The sequence below is a fragment of the Rhipicephalus microplus genome, chromosome 9, assembly GCF_043290135.1.
Source record: "Rhipicephalus microplus isolate Deutch F79 chromosome 9, USDA_Rmic, whole genome shotgun sequence".
In the NCBI taxonomy this organism is placed as follows: Eukaryota; Metazoa; Arthropoda; class Arachnida; order Ixodida; family Ixodidae; genus Rhipicephalus; species Rhipicephalus microplus.
Window position 1 is genome coordinate 53,311,985 of NC_134708.1, and position 22,512 is coordinate 53,334,496.

Here is a 22,512-nt window from a genome sequence, read left to right on the forward strand (position 1 = left end):
CATTCATAGAGGGAATAAAAAATACGTAGAAAGGATTCCTCCAAGGTGGCAATCATGTCCACAACCCACCACTCCACAGCTATCCAGTTTCTTCCCGGTTATTATAGTTATTACTACCAGAGCTAAATGCAAAGAGCATGAAGTGCGTGCACACAAAGGGAAGCACCCACTTCTCGTAGAATGACATGACATTCGTCAAGTGAACACGACACAAAAGCATAGCCTCTGAGATTTGCTACATGTCCTCGCGGTTTAACGTCGACTTTGATTGTGGTCTTTAGTTTTGATTTTATATATTTGAAGTATCATAAAAACAGCAAGTTATTTTTTATTAAGCCGACTAAACTTTGCGTGATTTTTGTGAAATGTGTCAGAAAAGTAAGAAATAAACAGTTTTCTAGAAGAACAGAAAGACGACGTACGGAGTTGCGGCTCATGGGTGTCAGCAGCAGCGGTGATGTTCACCGTATGAGTGTGCTAGGCGCTGTGCTTTCTTTGTTCCATCCTTGGATAAAATAATCGTAGTAATTCCCGCACGATGTCCGGATTACCGAGGAGAATCATCAAGGTAAATAGGCCCGGAACCATTGGCGAGCGGGTGTAGGCCGCGCTCCGAGCGATCGCTGTCGCCTCGCCAACTGCCGGTGCCCCATGGAGTCCTGTATGACGTTGACATTAGGCCTTACCGGCGGTGGCACAGCCGGCTTTTGGGAACTTGGACCGCTAAACGTCCCGTCTCGAGTAGCGGTGCCGGAAAACTGTGCGTTAGAGAGTTCGTCCTAACGATTTCGAGTGCAGGTCGCGGGGCTACGCTCGGCGACCGTCGGTGCGAAAGTCGAAAGCAAGTAGTCGTGGGGCGGAGTGCAATTACTCGGCCGAGATTCGAGCATTTTCCGCCCCAGGCTTTAAACGGAAAAGAAACGATCGCTATGTGTCCCGCGAACGGTCCAATGTCGGAAGCTTCTGTTAGCTTTTTTTTTTTTTCCTGTCTTGGTGTACTTTCTAGTGTGACAGTTTTCATTTAGCCGCTCGTCGCCGTGTGGTGCGAGATGGCGTGTAGGTGCAGTCTTCCCTTCTCTGACGGCGTCTCATCTTTCGCTTTCTTTGCAGGAAACGCAGCGCCTCATGGCCGAACCTGTGCCCGGCATTAGTGCGATTCCGGACGAACAGAACGCGAGGTACTTTCACGTTGTCGTAGCCGGTCCCGAAGGGGTAAGTACGCCGGTCATACTTGCGAAACCTTGACCTCCGTTCGGACGTTCGCCCTCCCCGAAGGGAAAAAAAAAAAAATGAAGTGGGGCGATGCCTTGCAGTAAACCGTAGTTGTCAGTTTGTAAACAGAAGCCCGTAAACTGTGCCCCCTTATATTCAAGGCCTCTTAGCGTTTTCGCAAAGAGACAAGCTTACCTATTTTGTTGAAAATTCTAGAACGCTCGTAGCGTTCATCGGCTGTGAGCGGCAAGCGTCGGCAGTGATCTTTCGTTTGCATTGTTTAGCCATTAAACAAACTTTGTTGCCACCGCAGTAAAGATCCGGGCGTGTGGTATTGGACAACTTATCGATCTGCCCTTGCTGAAATATTGTCGGAGGTGTCACTCGTAAGGTCCGGGCGTCATGATTGGCCGCGAATCAATTGAAAACGTGTCGCAACGGGAACTGATCGATGCAGAATATACTGGTCAAATACGTGCCTGATGTCGAGCCGTTTGCATTCGCCGAAGTTCGCGGGTTATGTAAACTTATGCGTACTTGAAGTGTAACAGCTTGCGTCTCGTTTTGGTCGAGGCGATGCCGGGATTTGTCGTCATGCGCTGTGCAGTTAAGGATTGCGCGATACGCTTCTTGTAGGGATGAGTGTTTTATTGGCGGCGATAAGCGTGTTTCTATGGCAACGTCGTACATCTGGAGGCCAACTGGAGAAATGTCATCTGCTGTCAAACAGGAATGCCCGTTGTTCCACATTTTTGGCAGTCTAGCCAAACTGAACTAGATAACAGCTCTAGACGGGTGTGATTCAGACTACTTCATGCAGTATCCACGGCAGAACACAGGTTTGCGATAATTTCTCTGTTAGCTGAAATGCAGCTGGGATTGTCCTGTATTCTTTATCACCATGTTAGGGACCCCGTGGGTTATGTTTGCGTCAAAACGTTTAGATGACTTTGGTGGAAATACGGGGCTGTCCACTGCTGCATAGAATGCAGAAGCGACCCACTCCACTCCTAGGCGCGACACCTCTTGGAAAGTCTGGGACTGCATTTTTCGGCAGTTGTGGCGGAACTGTCGAAACGGCGTCTCACAGTCGGTCTTTCTCGTAAGTGTTCTTGTTTTTTTGAACATGTGCTTGACCTGATTGGGGTCTCCGTGCACCGTAATGCCATGACGTAAATTGATGCATTTGGGCTGGTAACGTGTGTGCGATTCTCCCACAATAACTTGTGTTTACTTAGCCAATGCTGAACATGTTTCATTTTTCGCACTCTCTTGAAGAGCCACGGGGAAAAATTAAAGGGACACTAAAGAGCAAAATGATTTTTCGTGTAGTAGTAAACAGGGTGTCTACCAACCTGGAAAACCTGGAAAAGTCAGGGAATTTGAACACGCCTGGAAAAGTCAGGGAAAAGTCAGGGAATTTCTGAAAAATTCGGCCAGGTCATGGAAACTGACTGTAGTCTTTCAGATCGTCACGAAAATATTCATTAGCATTAATCAAAGCTTTAAAAATCGCTCCTTAAACCACACAGAACAGCTAAGCAGAAGCATAGTTAAAAAAAAGTAGTGCATAGCTGGCGCTTCTACTTTCCGAGTACAACGTTACTCACGCGCATAAAATTGTGCATGTTTGTCTTGGCCGCGATCTCGGCTCGGCTTGAGGGTTTTCTGGTTAGGCTGGAAGTGCCATCAGCAGAGGGCAAGGTGCACAGAATATGCGAGTCGTAATTATTTTTTTACTGAAATGTGTAGTTTACAGGTGCGTAAATTGGACTGGGATACAAAAACAGTAGTAGAGCAAAGCAAATATGGTAATCCAGATCGGATCCAATCCAATCCAATCCACATATCAAGATGCCTGGGCTGCAGCCAAATTGCCATTCTTCTTGTGATGCCGTGAGCATGCAGTGAGTTGCTATGCCTCTTGCGAAGAAGTGTTCATTTAACCCTGATTGGGTGAACGCGGAAATATCCGAGCACGCCTCATGGATTAGAGCAGTGCCGAACGATACAAGTAAGGCTCACTGTGCAGCATGCCAGAAGACTTTCTCGCTTAGCAATATGGGCATCGCTGCTGTCTCCAGTCACGCTGTGAGCAAGAAACACCTAACTGCTGTGAGCATTGTGCAAAGTGCTTCCCAGACAAACATCCGCGCGTTTTTCGGTGCTGGACCCAACTTGCCGTGTTCCATGACTGCTACGACTACGAGTGAATGTGTATCGACTGTGCCAAGCACGAGTGCTGAAAGCGTGCCTGCTAAACCGGTGGCCGTCGCGCCTGACGGGAAGGCATCCTTAAATGGGTTTCTGGTCAAAAAATGTGTCACGAAAGCAGAAGTTGTTTGGTGTCTGAACACTATAGCGACCCATGGATCGTTTCGTTCAGCAGCAGCGTCAGCGGCGCTTTTTCCCATCATGTTCCCCACGTGGGACGTCGCGAAGAAGTTGCAACTTGGTAAGGACAAAGTTGGCTATACAATTTGTTACGGTATAGCCCCGTACTTCCGAAACAGGCTGCTATCAAAGCTGCATAGTGTCCCACACGTGGTCGTAGCTTTTGACGAGTCCCTGAACAAAATTGCTCAGAAAGAGCAAATGGACGTTTTGATCAGGTTTTGGGACCCAGCTGACAACGTTGTCAAAACCCGCTACCTGACGTCCTGTTTTTTAGGACACACTCGCGCAGAAGATTTAGCTGCCGCTTTCAAAAAGGCCACTGAGAACATTGAGCCGGCAAAAATACTTCAACTTTCGATGGATGGTCCAAACGTCAATTTGAAGTTGTTGAAGTCGTTGAAGCAAGAGTTTTCTGCGTCTGATGGAAATCAGAATATTGTGGACATTGGAAGCTGCGGACTGCACGTTGTGAGTGGTGTATTTAAAACAGGCCACAATGTGACAAAGCGGAACACAGCAGTGTTTCTTAGAAGCTTGTACAATTTGTTCAAAAACGTCCCTGCACGCCGAGCCGACTATGTCAATTTCACAGGGAGCATACTGCTTCCGCTAAAGTTTTGCTCAGTGCGCTGGCTGGAAAATGGCAAGGCTCTTGCTAGGGCACTGCAAGTCCTCCCAAATGTGGTCAAATATGTTGAGCATGTCAAGAAAGAAAAGAAACTTCCAGCGTGTGGCAGCTATGCTCATGTCGAGACGGCTGTGAAAGACGAGATGCTGCCAGTAAAGCTGGCCTTTATGCTTTCAGTTTCAGAAGAATTGGAGCCATTTTTGGCTGAGTTTCAGACAGAAAAGCCGATGCTACCTTTTCTTGCAACAGCACTGGACGGCCTGTTGCGGTCACTGCTGGGACGAATCGTGCTAAAGGAAAAGCTGGATGCTGCAGGCACATTTTCAAAACTGATAAAAATTGATCTGGAGAACCCAAACAACATCATTGGTATAGCTGCCTTTGACATAGGCCTTGCCGCCAAAAGTGAGTTGCGAAAGATCACTAAACCATCTCACACTGCGGTGGTAAGTGTCAAAAAAGAATGCATCTTATTTATTAAGGCCTGTTCAGCAAAGATAATCGAAAGATCACCTCTGAAATACAAGCTGACAAGGGGGGCCAGTTGCTTAAACCCAGCAGTTTGTGCCGCTTCTGTGGAAGCTGGCCAGAAGCAGCTAAACATTGCACTTGAAGTACTTATAGAGCATGGGCGCCTTACAGGCCTACAAGAAGAGAGAGCAAGTAGATCATATGTACAAGTGTGCTCGAACAGCACTGCACAAGTGCGTTTGCGAAAATTTGATCGTGCAAGAGAGCGCTTGGAGAAGCTGTGGGTGGAACTCTGTGCAAGTTCTCATGAAGAGCTACTGCTGTTTGTGAAGATTGTGCTGTGCCTTTCACATGGAAATTCTTCCGTGGAGCGGGGATTTTCAGTGAACAAGGAATGTCTTGTGGAAAATGTGAAGGAGGAGTCACTTGTAGCACAAAGGTTAGTGTACGATGAGGTGTCTGCAGCAGGTGGTGTTGCAGAAGTTGACGTAACAGACAAGATGATAGACATGGTTCGAAGTTCCAACATCAAATGGAAGGAAGACCTGGAGAGGAAAAAGAAGGAACGGTTGGACGTATTGGATGCTGAAAGGAAAAAGAAGAGGACTGCGGCTCTTGTGAAAGAGCTTGAATCAAAGAAGCAAAAACTGATGGAAGACGCACAGCTTCAGGTCTCCATGCTGCAGCAAGAGATTGAATCCTTGAAACAGTGAAGGCATTGCCGATGCAAGTAAACAAGCTTTTCTGTTTGTCGAGGGACAATTATTGTGTCTTTGAATATTTTATTTATTGTAAAAAATGCTTTCAGACAAGGGAATGCAATAAAGCAGCATGGTTTCCATTTTATATGAGCGCCTCATAATTTCTTTTTACCGCTCTGGAGTTTGTTTTCCAGTGCGCAGTTTCTTCCAAGCAGACGTACCGGTCATGGAATTTGCTTGAAATGGTCATGGAAAACCTGGAAAAGTCAGGGAATTTGGAAAAATGTAATTGGTAGACACCCTGGTAAAGTACAATTTCACAATCCCGAATACACCACTCTTACAGCGGCACGACGCTTGGTAAGCGAAAAAACGTGCGAAAAGAAAATGCGGACTGCGACTCCAGCATGAGATCCCGCACCAAACACCGTGACATAAAAAATTTTGAAGGCGTCTGCTAAGTCCTACAAAGCTTCCAATCAATAAAAATGAAGTACATTGTAATCTGTGAGTGCCACAGAATTAGGATACGAAGTGTCAGAAAATTTCATTGAGCTAATGCCACTCAAATACCGAAAATGTGTATTGAAATATCAAACGTCACACGTGGACATTTCGGCGTGAAACTCGAAAATGAAAGTTCGACCTTGATTTTTTCTGCTAATAATGAACTTGTGATAGTGAAACACGTGGCATTAGATTTCTCAGAGTGCACTTCGTCAATTCAAACCAAGTCATTCTTTCTCTTTAGTGGCCCTTCAACAAGGAAATCTCCCAGAAAACGTGCAAGGATGTTGGTTTATGGAAGTTTTAGCCGTAATTTGTGTGAGATTTGCAGTCAGTGTGGCCATACAAATGCAAGCCCGGTAGGCTAACCTAAACCAATTTATATGGCCATCACTTGCCTAGATGAATAACTTAGTCAAAAATATGCCTTAAGAGTGGCACCGAGGGATCCCGTAATGCGATTCCCGAAAGTCTGCAGTGCTGCCGTGTGTTCCACGCACCTTGTGCTGACCGGTTTGCAAGGCGCTCGAGCCTTAGCACGCATTGGTGCTGTAGTATAGCAGCTCGTTTCTTCTTGATGTAAGAGCACATTACAGTGTACTACCCGTGTTTTCTAAAGCAGTCTTGTGTGCATCACACAGGAGAGTTCTAAAAAGGTAGTCAAATTCTCAAAGCTGCGGGCTCTAGATATTTTCCCAGATCTACTCCCTTCGAGAATAGATGGACTAAAGGAGAATTTTCTCCCAGTCGAGAGTGGTATATGGGAACTTGAAGTTCGGCCGTGTTCATGTGGTGGTGCTTTGAATCTTAACAATTCTACATATGCTGAACTTTCTTGCCTGTACGGGCCGGTGAGAAAGACAAGAACCGAATTTCGATCATGCATGTCCGATGTAAACACTCGCACATCTTCATCTGGCAAAGTCACCAGACTGGGCATTGCTGCTCCCGTACAAACTATGGAGATGTCGGGAACGGCAACCTTTCTGCAGGATAAGAAAGACTTGGGTTTAGACACATGTTGAAGAACCCTGGAAAGTTTTGAATCAACCCAGAGTCCACCACTATGGCTTGGCTGAGAAACCGCAGCAGTTAATATTGTTAACTGTAGAAATGCACAAGGTTTGCAGCGGTTGCACTAGGATATGCGCTGCCCCTATGTATTGTGCCTGCCCTCGTGCCACTGCCTTTAGACACCGTTCATTTCTGAGCACCGCTTCTTAGACTAGATGCCTGCCGCGTGAGAAAGAAACCAGCTGCTATACCCTTTCCTTCCTTCTTTTTGGATTAGTGTCAGTCGCTAGCGTCACCTGTGGCAAAGGGTGCAACTATTCAATATTTTGCATAGCCTACGAAATGGTTGTGTATAGTTGCAGATCTCGAATAACTCTCCACTTTTACGCCCCTATGGGCCACAATAAAAAAGGGCGTGATGATAGTGTTAGTTGCGAGTGCCACCGCGCGGCGCTTGCTCAAAACTCAAGGCAGGCCGACTTTGCTGGGAGCTCTAGCTATTCGTCAGGCATATTAATAAAGGAGGCAATGTCCTCAGGTGTAAGCTGGTCTCATTTCATGCCTCTGTAGTCACTTGGGTTCCTCTATCATTCTTGTTTCTCTTGCAGTCACCGTTTGAAGGAGGAGTGTTTAAATTGGAACTGTTTCTTCCTGAAGAGTACCCGATGCTTGCTCCCAAAGTGCGTTTCATGACAAAGATCTACCACCCCAACATAGACAAGTTAGGTCGTATATGTCTGGACATACTCAAAGGTGAGAACCATATTGCCCTGTAATTTCGCATGCGAAAATTGGATAGAAACTCATCATTTCGCTTATTTGAAAGCTATGCTGAGCTGCATTAGCAGATTGGCCGCCCGTGAGGTGTCAAGAAGTCGGTGCACTCAAGCTGCCTCATGCCAAGTCATCTCGGGTCCTACGCCTTCAAAATTGCGCTTTTTATTATTCACAGTGTGTAAAATGAAATGGACAGAGTATGTTGCTGCTGTAGTCTGATTCGAGAAGGCAGCCAAGGCTCTGTTTGAAAGACCAAAGCATTATAGCCAATTATGTTTGCAACTGAAGGAATATACTGAGATACAGACCCCCCCCCCCCCCCCCCAAAGTGAGCTTCATCAAATTTGCAAAATTGCACATTAGAAAATTTGCATAAATGCTCCATCCAAGAGCACTCAACGATTTCGACGAGGTCAAGCGCAGTGTTTCAGATAATTGGCTATCCTCATACAGACACGTCTTGTGTCTGTATGAGGATACTTGGAAGCTTGAACGCCTCGGGAAGTTTCGTCAGGGATTCTGACATCGCTGTTGACCAAACTGTAAAGTTTTAGGCAGTGGCGATGAATCTTTAACTCTCAACTCTTTTGCCACCAAAATGAGAAGAATGTGTCGAAATTGCCGAACACATCTTTTAGCTCAATTTGCCGAGCTTCTTCTGAATAAAGCGCTAACATTCTTTCAATTCAGTAGGGTTCTTTTATTTGACTAACCGCTTCGAAGAAAATAACTTGGCTGCTTGGCAATAGAATGAAAGATGGCAGTAAGATGTAGGCTGGGACGTAAATGCCCCAACATGGACAAGTGGGGCAATTGAGTGCCAATAAACGCAAGTATGATGAGCATACACTCAAACCTCATTATTACAAAGTTGCATCTTACACGAAAATAAGTTTGTTATACCCAAAAATTTGTTATAAAAGTATGTGACGAACACTATATATGTTGCACGACTACTTTTAATTTAATTTGTTATAACCACTATTTTGTTATATGTGGGTTCGTTATATAAAGCACTACACTAGCACAGAAAATAAAACATTGCAGCCAGGTGAACGCCATCCGCCTAATGCCAGATTAAAGAAGGCGTTGCAAGAAACACCTGAGGATTTGCATTCATTCTTGCCTCCCGTTCTCTCTCTTGCTTATCATCTGAAAGTCGTCCTTGGACTCGAGTAGCCTATCATACAGCAGTTACCAGCTAATGAAGCCACGCAGGCTCGTCAATATTCACACGGATGTTTGGGCCATTTGTTTTAAACACAAGTAAATGTATCTTACAGCACGTGATGCACTGCATTTCCTGGTTTCCTCGACCGCCTCATACGATGTGCAAGAGTGCATCTGATGCTGATTGAGTGCATGCCGTTCCTATTTCAGACAAGTGGAGCCCAGCGCTGCAGATCCGTACGGTGCTATTGTCCATCCAAGCTTTGCTCAGTGCCCCTAACCCGGACGACCCCTTGGCGAATGACGTGGCTGAGCAGTGGAAGGTCAACGAGGCAGAAGCCATCAGAACAGGTCGGTCCCGAGAAATGAGTGCGCAGCTAGCCTCATTTGACACGCTTTGTGGCTCTAGTTGATGTGGTCCTGCTCACCACATTTGCTTGGGTATATATCTGCCCACATTGCCATAGTTTCTGAGAAGCCATATGATCCACTTGTTCAGGTCTAGTGCACCAGCATACAAGCCGAAGCTTTTGGAAAGCTTTATTCTACATTTGCTTGGGTCTTATATAATTGCTGACATTATCAAGCTTTCCGGAAAGCTTTAGGGTTCATTTCCTCGGATATAACACATCTGCCCACATACCACGGTTTCTGTAAAGTTTACAATGTGTTAGCTCAGGTCTAGCATAGTTGCCCGCATTACCAAGGTCTTGTTCTCTCAAACATTGTTGTTCGCAGTACGAAGTTTTGTGAAAGGTTCTGCTGTTCATTTCCTTGGGATGTGATACGCCTATCCACACCAAAGTTTATGATCTACTTACTTCTAGCAAGGCCACCCATATTACCAGTTTCTCAAAAGATTTATGACCCGTTGGCCAAAATAGCATAGCTGCCCATGTTACCAATGTTTCCAGCAGTGTGTCGTCTTCCGCACCCTCGTCACTGCGTTTTGCTGAAAATCCTATCTGGAAGAGATAATGCTGAGCTGGTGATTTATGTTAGCACTTTGCTTGAGTTCCTACTCTATATCTGTCCTGTCATCTTTCTTCTATTTACTTCCGAATTTCTTGGCGGCGAGGGTTATCCTTGCGTAGTTGCTCAACCTTGGGCAGTTATATTTGGCTATAGTGGCAATGTACGGCTGACATCTGCAGTCCTATACAAGCGCTACAACGTCCTCTAGTTGGGCTGCGTGGTGGATGGCCGCCATTGCTGCCGAAACAACTAAACTATTATGGGAACACCTTCAGTTTCCCGACTACTTGATCATCTCCCTCGAAAAAGCGTGCGCACCGAAGAACTAGTATGTTTCAACCGCCCCAGCCTATTCTTCCCGAAATTTCATGTATTTCATTGTGAAACTCCGAACAAACAAGCAAGATCAATTTCTCGATTTCTTGTCTCAAGGTCTCTGACCGGAGCCTTTGGACCAGGTTACAAAGTAACTAAGATGCCAAGTTGTGACCTCCTGCTCAAACTTACTGAGCGGCAACAATTTGAGAGTTTGCAATCTAACAGCATTGGGCAGCATCCCAATATTCTCTTCACCTCACCGCTCGATGAATATCTCACGTGGAAGCAAACCTCCTTGGGCTCTCCGAACAGGAACTCCTGGAAGGTTTGAAAGAGCAGAATGTAACTGAAGTAACGAATCATCATCAGACGCGATGGTAAGAGAAAACCTACCAAGCACCTCATTTTAACATTTGCATCTAGAGTACTACCTACAGACATTGAGACAGGTTACATCGAACTCCCCGTCTGCCCATATATTCTGAACCCTAGACGTTGCTACAAATGTCAGAGATTTAGCCACGGCTCGCATGGCTGCCGAGGTCAAAACACTTGCGCAAAATGTAGAGACCAAAGACACACTTCTGAAAAGTGCAATAACACACCTCACTGCGTCAACTGTGACAGTGATCATGCAGCCTACTCTCGTTCCTGCCCAAACTGGAAGTAAGAAAAAGAGGTTATCACGCTTAAAGTAAAAGAAAACGTCTCATTTAAGGAAGCCTGTAACAGATGTGCACCATTCTACACAACACCTTACGTTGATGCGGCGCGCCGGGGGCAACGTCGCACCAGTTCTCACCGCTCCTTCGGCCAGCGCAAAGTGAGTTGTAGGCTGTGGCACCTGCCCCCTTGGCGGTAGCAGCACAGTCTGTTCCGCCAGCTCGTGAAGAGGTACCAGCGACCCCAGGGTCGTCAGGTGCCAAGTCTTCGTCTCGCCAGGCGAGGCCCAAAACCTAGACCATCGGCCCGTGCGTGCGGGCATCCAGTGCTTCCCAGGAGGCAATGGACTCCACGGTACCCCTGGTACTGAAAGATCGGCGTGGCTCCTTAGACCGCATCAGGAAGACAAAAAAGCCGATAACAGGGCACGATGACAGCTCTGTTAACTCTCAGCTCTCTCTAAACAATGAAACCCCATTTATTGTACACAGAGCGCTACTTTACTTTCGGGATGAACGCACAAATTATACAATGGAACGTCAGGGCCTTCTTAGGAACCTTGACGATGTCCAAGAACTTCTATACAAACATTCACCAAAAGTGCTGTGTGTACAAGAAACACACTTAAAATCCAGACACACTTTATTCATAGCTACATTATTTTCCGAAAGGATCGTGATGCTGCAATGGCATCATCTGGAGGTGTAGCCATTGGAGGTGTAACCATTGTAGCCAATCAAGGGATTGTATGCACGCACTCACCGCTTCGGTCATCCCTTGAAGCAGTGGCTGTTCGAGCGGTCCTCTTTAGTAAGCTCGTCACCATTTGCTCTATATACATACCTCCACATTTTCAACTACACAAACATGAATTCCAGTCCTGGATAAATGAACTTCCTGAACCCTGTCTTGTCCTAGGGGACTTTAATGCGCGTAGTAGTCTATGGGGCGACTCTCGATGCGACGTGCGAGGTCGCCTAATTGAACAGATTTTTTCTCTTCTAGAGCCTGTCTCCTGAATCTGAATGAGCCTACATACTACAGCCTTGCTAACAATACCTATTCCTCCATAGACCTAAGCATTGCATCTTCGTTGCTTCTACCCCTACTTCAATGGAAAACCATTAATAATCCTAACGGAAGTGACTATTTCCCGGTAGCTTTGAGTACAGCAAAATCATATGAATGTCCTTCACAGGTACCCAAGTGGCTCACCGAAAAAGCTAATTGGGAACAGTTTCGAAAAGATACTCTTCTAACCTGAGATGGCTTGTCTGTGTTAATCATGGAGGCTGCTGTGGACTACTTCACAGCTTTTTTAACTGACGTTGCCACCAAATGTATTCCTCAGACAAGAGGAATATCTGGTAAACGACGTCTCCCTTGGTGGAACGACAAGTGTCGAAAAGCGTGTAAAAAACAAAACAAAGCGTGAAGATTGCTTCGAGAATCACCGATGGCCGAAAATCTCACAAATTTCAAGAACGTAAAATCCCAGGCCAGGAGGACGCGCAGACAGGCAGGAAGACAGACAGCTGGCAAAAATTTTTATCTGGCATCACTTCGTGCACACATGATGGTAAGGTGTGGTACAGGGAGAGAAGGCTGGAAGGAAAACAAGCATATGCGCTGCCTCTGGTGGAAACACAAGGCAACAGCTTGAAAGACCAGGCAAACCACCTAGGAGCACACTTCGAGCAAGTTTCCAGCTTGTCCCGCTACTCTCGAGAGTTCCAACGCCACAAGAGAAAGGTGGAGAAGCAGAAACTAGATACCAAATGTACAAAATACCGAGGCATACAGTCGAAACCCGTAATAACGAAATCACCGGGGAAACCGAAAAATTTTTTCTCGAGAATTTCGTTGGCACGAGTATTAGACATAAAAACAGTGATACGGCCAGCAGAACGAAAAATTATTGCCAGAAGTCGGTCAACTTACTTTGCTAACCCTTGCCATGCAACAACTTCAAAGCTCTCCTTTCGCACTGGAAAAAGTGATCCATTGCTACGTCATCGTCATGGGTGCCGAAGAAGGATCGAAGAATGTCCAGCGCATCCAAAACAACCCGCAGGTTGGGTTTCTCCGCGTGCGTCTCTTCTTGGTCCTCGGTGTCGTCAGCTTCGCGCATGCTTTCGATAATGGCTTCGTCGGTCACTTCCTCGTACACGACTACGTCGCCATCAGCACGAATGAACGCATCAACGGTGAGTTCATCTGGAATGTCGATGTCGATGGCTCGAAGTTCCCCCCAGGTGTTGGTCAGGGATAAAGGCACTGCACTGCCACCACTCTCGCCGTCAAGTGCACCTTCGTCCAAATCTTCGTCTGGTAAGGCCGAAGCGCAATCCGTGCGTGATGCTTGCACGGTGGTGGTGAAGCCCGCGTGCTTGAAACAGTTCTCAATCAGCGATGGGGATGTTGCAACCCATGCGGCGGCCACCATCTCGAAAGCCATGCACAAGTTGACATCGGGGCTTCGGCCTGATGAGCTCGTCCGACGGCGCCATCTGCACTCTAGCATGATCATTTGCCATCGCCTGCTGCAGTGTGGCCAGGCATGTTGCCGGACACAGACCCCATTGCCGATTTAAGTAAACAAAAATGGCGGTGCCCACGCTAGCGCGGCAAAAGCAGACGTATACAAATTTTGAGTGCGCATAACACTCATACGAGCATATTTCCGACAGTTAACCTTTGGCGGGAGGGTGAAATAAGGCCCGCACAATGGTAGAAAATTCGTTAATGCGGGATCGCTGTCCAAAAACATTTCGTTGCCGCGAGACACGTAATACATGGGCTGCTATGAACGTTCGCCGGGGATCCGGAAATATTTCATTGCTGCAGGGATTTCGTACTCGCGGGGTTTCGTTATTGCGAATTTCAACTGTACAACCAATCTTTCTCTTTAGCTGAAGTGCAGGCATCTCTAACCTGCTACAGCAATTCTGCTCCGGGATCTGATCGTGTGGTCTATGAAATGTTGGAGAACCCACCTCTTGAAACGCAAAAAAACCTTACTTCACCTTTACAATGCCGTCTGGTTTTCCGGTGACATGCCTTCGAGCTGGAAAGAGGCCATTGTCGTTCCCATTTTGAAAGAAGGCAAGGATCCATCCTCCATTACGAGTTACAGGCCCATCGCACTGACAAGCTGCCTATGCAAACTTTTTGTAAAGATGATAAATCGCAGACTCGTGCACTTCCTTGAAACTAACAGCCTACTTGATCCATACCAGTGCAACGAACAAGTGTCCCAGTTGTTATACCTCGCTGTGTATGAGAAGCGTGCTATTTTCGGAAATGGGGCCTGTGCAGAGACCGAAGTGACCTTTGTGGGCCCGGCAGCTAACGCAGTTGTTACAGTAAAAGCCGAAGGCACACGATTCTCCCCACCAAAGGATAAGCGCGTGCGCTCAAGCATCTGAATCTCCCTATCAATGGGACAAAGTAGGCGTGAAAGATAAGCACGCGTCGCGACGAGCTGGGGCATTTTTTTTTTCTTTCTTGAGTGTTCATCCATATATATAGATACGTATACATACGGTGAATGAAGGCGACGACGGCAATAAAACCAGCCTAAACGGCCCATACATTTGCTATCATAATGAATAAAAAGGGCCAGACACATTTTGGCATTCCTGTCATAAGTAAGAATCTAGTAGTGAGCAAAAATTTTGACCCGCGTTTTTGCGGTAGCCGGCTGCACCATCCCGTCCGTTCACGTGCGTCTCGGGAAGACATAAGCGAGTTGTTTGGACGGAAATAGATTCTGTTAGTTGTGTTCATCCTTTGAGACTTTCATCTTAGTGGGAAACTCTACTCTCGTGTGTTCGGCCACTCCAAGCCACCATAAAACTGCAACGCTGATAGTGGTGCTTGCTATTAAGACCCCCCCCCCCTCCTCTTGTTTTTGCGATGTTTGTTTGTTTGTCTTCGTTTTCTTTTTTGGTGCTGAAAAACACTAGAGGCAAATAATTCAGCCCCTCCCCCCTACCTACCTAACTTGGCAGGTATGCCTCTCACACTTAGGTGTTTGAGGTAATGTGTTGAACATATATCAAGGTTATTGGTCCAATCGCACTTTCCGTGTCCGAGTGGGGAATGTCTTGTCTCGAACTTTCGTACAGGAAACGGCAGTGCCACAAGGTGGTGTGCTGAGTTGCACAGTCTTTATCATAAAAAGTAACCTTGCATACCATATAAACCGGAATATAAGTCAAGATACTTTAAATAAAATAATAAGCTAAAGTTGCCCCTCGTTTTATATAGCGGTATCTAGCTGAAAGTGTGCCGCTGTCTGGCAACATGTGGCTTGCATATGCTTGAGAAGCCGGATGCAGCCATATCCGCATCCAAATCCAATCGTAGGCTTTTTTTTTCTCTTTGTCTCTTTTCTTTGGCTCGTGATTTGCTTCCAATCTGTTCAGAGTTTTCGCTCTGCTTGACATTGCGCTGCATTTTTAGTGGTATTTTTTTTTCGTTTGCTGAATATGAGTAACGGTACGAGGAGGCAGTACTCGGCTGTGTTTAAACTAGATGTTGTTGAGTTCGCAGAAGCGTTCGGGAATATGGCTGCTCAGCACCGCTTTGGCGTATCAGAAAAAAATTGTGCGCTATTGGAGGGTGCAGAAAGGGAAGCTGCAGATGTGCAATTCTCGAAAAATGTCGTTTTGTAGACAAATTGTAGGTCATCGGCAACTGGAGGATAAGCTAGCGGACCTTGTCCGGGAAGTTCGTGTGCGCTCGGTGCCAGTGACCGTGGATACCATTTGCAAGAAAGCCGTGGAATTCACTCGAGAAGCTGGGCTTATGAGAGAAGAATTTTGTGCACCAAACTCTTGGGTGCGTCGATTTATGCGACGCAAAAAATTTTCTCTCCGGCGGCGCACATCCATCTGTCAGAAGTTGCCGGAGCAGTTAGAGGACAAGCTCATAAACTTTCAGCGCTTCGTGAGCTGGCTTCGGGAGCAGAACGACTGCATGGTGGGGCAGATTGGCAATGCCGATGAGACCCCCGTGTGGTTTGACATGCCTTCGTTGACGACGATCGTGCAGCGCGGTGCCAAGGATGTGAAGCTGTTGCCCACTGGCAACAAGCACTCACGCTTCACCGTCATGCTGGCATGCACGGCAGATGTTGGAAAGCTTCCTCCCTGCATCATTTTCAAACGCAAGACAATGCCGAAGGAAGTGTTCCCGCCCGGTGCTGTCGTTCGCGTCAACAAAAAGGAATACATGGACGAGGCCATGATGCTCGAATGGATAAGAGTGTTGTGGAACCGTCAGCCAGGTGCACTGTTGCGTCTTCGCAGCATGCTGGTGTTGGATGCGTTTCGTGGTCACTTAACCGACGCTGTGATACCAGGTTGTATGACGTCCACCCTCCAGCCGCTCAATGTTGTGCTGAACAAGCCGTTCAAGGACCGAGTGTGGGTGGAGTACCAAGAGTGGATGTCCGGCCACAACCCAAAGACACCGACGAGCCGCCTACAAAGGCCTCCACTTGCGACTGTTTGTGGCTGGGTGCTTTCCACCTGGGGTTCCTTGCCAGATTCCATGGTGGAAAAGGCTTTCAAGAAATGTTGCATTAGCAACTCGCTGGATGGCAGGGAGGACGACGCACTGTGGGAGGCGGCCAGCGACAAACTTTGGAAGACAGTGGTGTTTCGTCGGACGAATAGTAGCAGTTGTGATGGTGGCTGAGGGGAGCTCTGACGATCGGGGTGCGTTGCGCCCATTTCGCAAATAAATGTGGTTCGGCAGTTTTGGATTGTTTAACTTTTTTTTTCGGTAGCCTGAGCTTAGGGGGTCGACCTATATTTCCACTCGACCTATAGTCCGGTGATACGGTACCTGTATTCTACGAAGCATGTTCTATTGCATATACGTCGACGACGTGCAGATAGGCTACAAATCATGCAACCTCGCAATGTGCGAGCAGCAAGTTCAACTTGGTTTGAATAAGGTAACTAAGTGAGCTGATTAGAACTGTTTCACCGTTAACCGACAAAAGAGCACCTGCGTGTTATTCTCAATAAAGAGAGTTCTCCATCCAGATCTGGATATTGACCTGCACAGTCAGAGGCTACCAGTGAAGTCTGAGCAAAACTTTTTTTAGGCATTATTTTAGACAAGAAACTAACATTCATCCCTCACATTAAACATCTCAAAAACAAGTGCCTGAAACCAATGATTGTCATCAAGGTTTTATCGCGGACATCATGGGGCAGTTATATGCACACGTCTAAATTATGGGGCGATCGTATATCAGTCTGCAACACCAAGTGCCTTGCAGATGCTTGACCCTGTCCACCATTTGGGCATCCGCCTTTCTACGGGTGCTTTTCGCACTAGCTCGTAGAAAGCCTCTAAGTCGAGTCAAATGAGTGGTCGCTTCACCTGCATAGAGCTTACATGTCCAGTGACCTGGGAACGACCTTCAGATCCAATGATAAGCCAATAATTCTCAGTCTTTTCTCTTTCCATTACTTTTGCCTTATCCCAGTCTGTTTTGAGGTCATTTGCTTCTGCATGTTCGGCCAGGGTGAAACGTCTTGTGTCTACGCAATCGTTCGTGGTTGGTGTCTATTTCAATTACCCTCACATATGGGTAACATACGATACAGTAAATCTGGAAATTCAGTGCTGGTCACTAGTGAGTGACTGCTTTGTTCTGCTGCCCTAACCTGGTTAGCAACTGCAATGCTTTAAGGAGGCTTATAAATGGTAAAAGTGCACTGAAAATGAAGACACAAAGAAGGCACACACACACACACACAACTCTACTTTCAACAGTTTCATTTTGCGATTCCAAGGCTACTTATAGGGCAAAGAATATGAGCACATCTGCGGCGCCTTAGAACAAGATCATTACTTGGCACCTTATCTATCTACCTACCTATCTAGCCACCCACGACATTTAGCTCTCCTGGCCGTTTGATGGTATCGATACCAAATTTGGTATGGCATAACATGACTGTATGACGAGCATAAGTGACTAGTCATAACATGAAAATCATGACATGTATGTTATGAATGTCATGATTTACGTTTCATGGTCTTGCTGCTCTTGCGGTGGCTTTGTTTACCTGACATGTAGAAAAACTGGTATGGTATGACATAACTGCATGGCAAAGACAAGTGACAGACCTTAACATGAAAATCATGACATGCGTGCCATGTAACAACATGAATACATGCCACACTCATGATGCGCTTGCGGCCGTTTCGCTAGCTTCACATTTACCAAATTTGTTATTATGGGATGCGAATGGATGAGGAAGGTATGTGACTGAGGCTAACATAATCATGAGATGCCTGTCATGTAAGAACATGACTTGTGGGAATCGAGAGCGCCCTCCTACCTGTCGCCTCGTTTCCCAGCTGCCACGTGCCGACAGCGTGGCCCAAGCGCGCATAAGCACCGCATCTGCCAAGATGGCTGCCAGGGGGCCTCTTGGTCTGGGCGAGTGAGGCGTCGGATCCGTCCCGCGCTGACATGTCCTGGCACACTGCGCGGACCTACGTCACAACGCAGCGCCATTTCCTTTTGCGCCGCGCGTGACACCCTCCTCTCCTACGAGCTATGTTGCGCCCGACGATTCGCTCATCGTGGCAGGCCTCCACGAGGGGTTGACGTGCTGCTCAGCAGGCGGCTTCTCGTTCGTGCGTTTGACTTCGGCCCTTGTGCGCCAGTCGTCGCACCCTAGGCAAGCGTACTTGCTTGGTCTTGTGGAGTTCCCTATACGGCCTGCAAGCCCGTGAGTGTCGCACTGTGCTGCATCTTGAGTTAATAAACCCGTTGTTCTTGTTTTCCTGCCTCGTGCGTGGTTTCTGCGCCGTGTCGGAGAAAACGACGAACCCAGCCGCAGTGTCGTCGCACACAGCGGCAGTGGAGGACGTCGCATTCCTACACGGTTGCGCTTAGTAGGTAAGCCTAGTGCAAACCTATCTTCACAGACTACATGCCACACTCAAGGCACCAATACACTTTGACGTGACCCGGCACGCATGCACGCTGGCGTTTGTTCTGTCACGTCATGCTGGCAATGGTGCCCGCCACGCTGCGTTGCTTTGACGCATGCGCGTTGAGCGCACCCAGCGTCCCTCTGTCATGAAGAGAGGCAGACGCAATGCTGTCAGGGTTGAGCGCGCCCGGCGTCCCTCCGTCACAAAGAGAGGCAGGCGCGATGCTGTCTGGGTAATGTCGTCAGTGCGAAATGCAGCATGTCGCATATCACGCCACTTGCCGCCAGGCCGCGCCAACAGACGCTGGTCGTGCCAGTCTCACCTGGCGTCGACTATATAGTGCCCGCGTTTTGCTAGCGTGGCATCACTGCGCCCAGCGTGTGCGCGTGTTAACGTTACGTCGAAGTATATTGAACCCTTCATGATGAGCTCACCGCCGTATCACTAGCTTCACATGTACTAAAATTTGATACTACGGGACGTGCATGGACGACGAAGGTATGTGACTGGTTCTAACATGATAATCATGAGCTGCATGTCAATTAACAACATGACTACATGCTACGCTCATGATGCACTCACTGCCGTTTCGCTAGAACCACATATACCAAATTTGGTATTGCATGACACGAACGGGGATGATGAAGGTAAATGACACGTCCAAACATGATAATCATGGCATGCATGCCATGTAAAACTTGACTACATGCTACGCTCATAGCACACTCGCAACCGTTTCGCTAGCTCCACCTATGCCAAATTCGGTATCAGCTCACATGATTAGATGACGAAGGTAGATCAAATGTCCAAACATGATAATCATGACATGGAAGTCATGTATGGCATAATTTACCTCTGCCTCGTAACGTGCTGATTTTAAAGTGATATAACCTTCCTTATTCGTGCTTCGCATATCATCGATTCCCACTGTATCTGAGATCTGCCTTTTTTTTTTTTACGAGTGAGCTGGAGTCGCAAATTATGATGGAGCACTCTACTGCTAGAAACTCAAGAAGAGCAGCAGGTGTGTTTGGTGTCTTTGTGCACACCTGTACACATGGTGTTCCTCTGTAGCGGTGTCTTCCATCCTGTAAAATGAAGGAAATGAGCAAGTACAGCACACTTAGAGGTGATACATGTTTTTGTAGAACTCACTAGTTGGCGAGGTCACCAACTTGGTCGCATACTATTTGTTTGCCTCTTTCATCAAATCGTTTCGATTCGGAAAGTTTGTGTATTACAATGCACTTATTGTAACAGTCGTATTGGGGTATTTCTGTGCTATTTGTTCGTGTAAACTTGAGCAATGCCTTCACTAGCGGAAGGCATTAAAGCTTTGGTATGACAGTTAAAGCTTAAGAAGGATGGACATTATTCAGATTGGCCTCAGTGTCATCAATGTTTGGCCTATGAGACATTTCAGGTAGAATGTTTGCTACAAGCGTGCCAATTCGCATCTGCCACATAAGTATGCAGAGTACGACTCTGCCTTCACAAACAGAGCCTTATTCTGTTTAAAAAGCTGAGTGCCTGGAAATTTACAATGATGTAGTGTAACAAATGTTGAGGAGAATGTTCGAAGTCACACATTCATAAATTGCACAAGTCCCGTGAACATCATTCTCTTGCTAGCTGAGCAGAGCAATCTCGTATAATCGGGATCATATTTTTGGAGTGTGATTGATGAAGGCCACTGCTATAGTGCCAGAACTCATCCGGATCAAGTTTGATGCAGACATCAGTCGAATCATCACATGGCTCTGCAGATAACAGCTGCCTTAAGTTAGTCAGGACTGATTGCAATTAAAAGTGTTCGTGCAACAGCTGCTGACACTGGTATATCCAAAACTGGACAGCCCAATCTGGACCAGCTCTGATTATGATCAAAAGTGCCTGTGCAATCGTGCAATGCTGTTAGTGCCTTACACGCTCGTCCCATCTCCTTGTGTGTCTTGTTTTATATTCTTTTGCACTACATTTCTCTGACTTAAATTATCAACTTGTCCAACGGACTATTTTTTGAAGTGCCAGCGTTCCCTCTAATGATAATTGTGACAACAAACTTTTCACCACATTCACTGATTTAACTCTGACAGCTGGTTCTTATATTTTTTTTTTCTTTGTTTCAGCGAGAGAATGGACAAGGCAATACGCAATGGACGTCTGAGGCATAGCAAGAGAAAAGGTGGCAATGGCTGACGGCGACAATGCTTTCGTGGAAGTGTTTTTTATGTTTTTTTCTTTAAAATGGCAAGATTGAGAGGAACTAAGTACACAAGGCAAGAAGAACTGCAGGAAAAGGACACTGTCGTCGATGTGGCCCAAAAACATGGCACCCACTAGCGGTGCTGCCCATGGGGCCATGATTGTGTTTCTTCCGCCACGTTTTTTCATCATCCATCGCTCTTCTAGAACGGGGGCGCTGAGCGTGAAACTGGTGTGAGAGTTTTTCGGGAAGGGCCGTCGTCGTCATCGGTGTGTCTAGGTTTTGAGCTCGCCGTCTTTCCAGAATTTTGTCTCCTGGTCCTCTTTTTTTTTTTTCTAGCTTAATGAATTGCTGCTTGCTCTCTCATGCCTACTGTTTTTGGCCTTTATCGTTTGCCCCGAATTTCCGGTGTACGGCGAAACTGTGAATACCGTCGTGGCCTTGTAAATAATTGCTTCCTCCTTTTCGCGTCACTTTCTCAAATGACGGGTGATGACGATCGTGGCATTAGTGATTCAAAATGTGACTTAATGATTGCCGCCGTGACTACCCCCAGCCCACGCTGCACCCTCGCCGCTTTGATGGATCACAGTGGTGATTCCACGCCTCGCATGCAACTCTCCTTCCTCAGACATCCCCCCCTTCCTGCTCGTGCTTACTATTTTTTTTTTCTTTCCTGTTTTCAAACGTTCCACGACATTCAGCAATCGCGTGCACGCATCCATGCGTGTTTGTTGCTGTGCCGAGACACGGATGACGACGAACACCCGACTCTTCTCTGGATTACAATGTGTGTGCATGTGCGCAGTTTGGTTTTGTTGTTTTGTTTTTTTGCTATTTTTTTTTCCGGAGATGGGGGGGGGGTGTCTGGGTGTATGGAGCTATACATGAAAATGAAATGTGCACTTAGGAAACCATTATTATGAATTTTTCCTTTTCAAAGGTCTTGTACAAAGTCTCCAAATAAATTTTTTTTCTTTTTAAAAATTGACAAAGTCTACTGTGTTGGTTTATAATTTAAAAGAATGTAGGAGCGATGTTGTAGGTAATAAATTGTGCAGAGAAATGATAAGGCATATAAAAGGGTACTCTTAGAGTTTCCTATAGTAATTACTAGTGGCAACTGTAGCACTGCAATCATTCAGCCACCATTGGAATCAGGGGTACTACATGCAGTGATGGAAGTGCTGCTTCAATTGCTCCAAACTGCTCCAAAAGGGAAATGTTGCTCCAAATAGCAATTTTTTTTTTTTTTCATAATTGCTCTAAACCTGCTCTGAAATGACACCGAGAGAATAAGAAGAACGAACTTTCGCTGTTTTATAAGTCCCAAAGAAACCAAAAAAAATCTGTGTAGTACTGCTATCCCCGTGAACTACTAGCTTGCTGCATTATCAACTGTGATCTCATTTATGCAAGAACAACTAGCATATTAAGCATATAGCTCATTTGGTGGTTTTTTTTCTCTGCTAGATATGCAGGCTACTGTGGTGAAATGTGAG

At 46.6% G+C, this 22,512-nt stretch overlaps 1 protein-coding gene across 1 annotated transcript; it reads left to right on the plus strand.

The window, feature by feature from the left end:
• The first annotated feature begins 413 nt into the window (after positions 1–413).
• Positions 414–22,005, plus strand: ben (bendless). Its single transcript, XM_037415903.2, has 5 exons — positions 414–568; positions 1,111–1,212; positions 7,539–7,683; positions 9,088–9,228; positions 20,934–22,005. Exons 1-5 carry the CDS (start codon positions 539–541, stop codon positions 20,969–20,971), a joined length of 456 nt encoding a protein of 151 aa, XP_037271800.1. The 5' UTR covers positions 414–538; the 3' UTR covers positions 20,972–22,005.
• Positions 22,006–22,512: the final 507 nt, after the last annotated feature.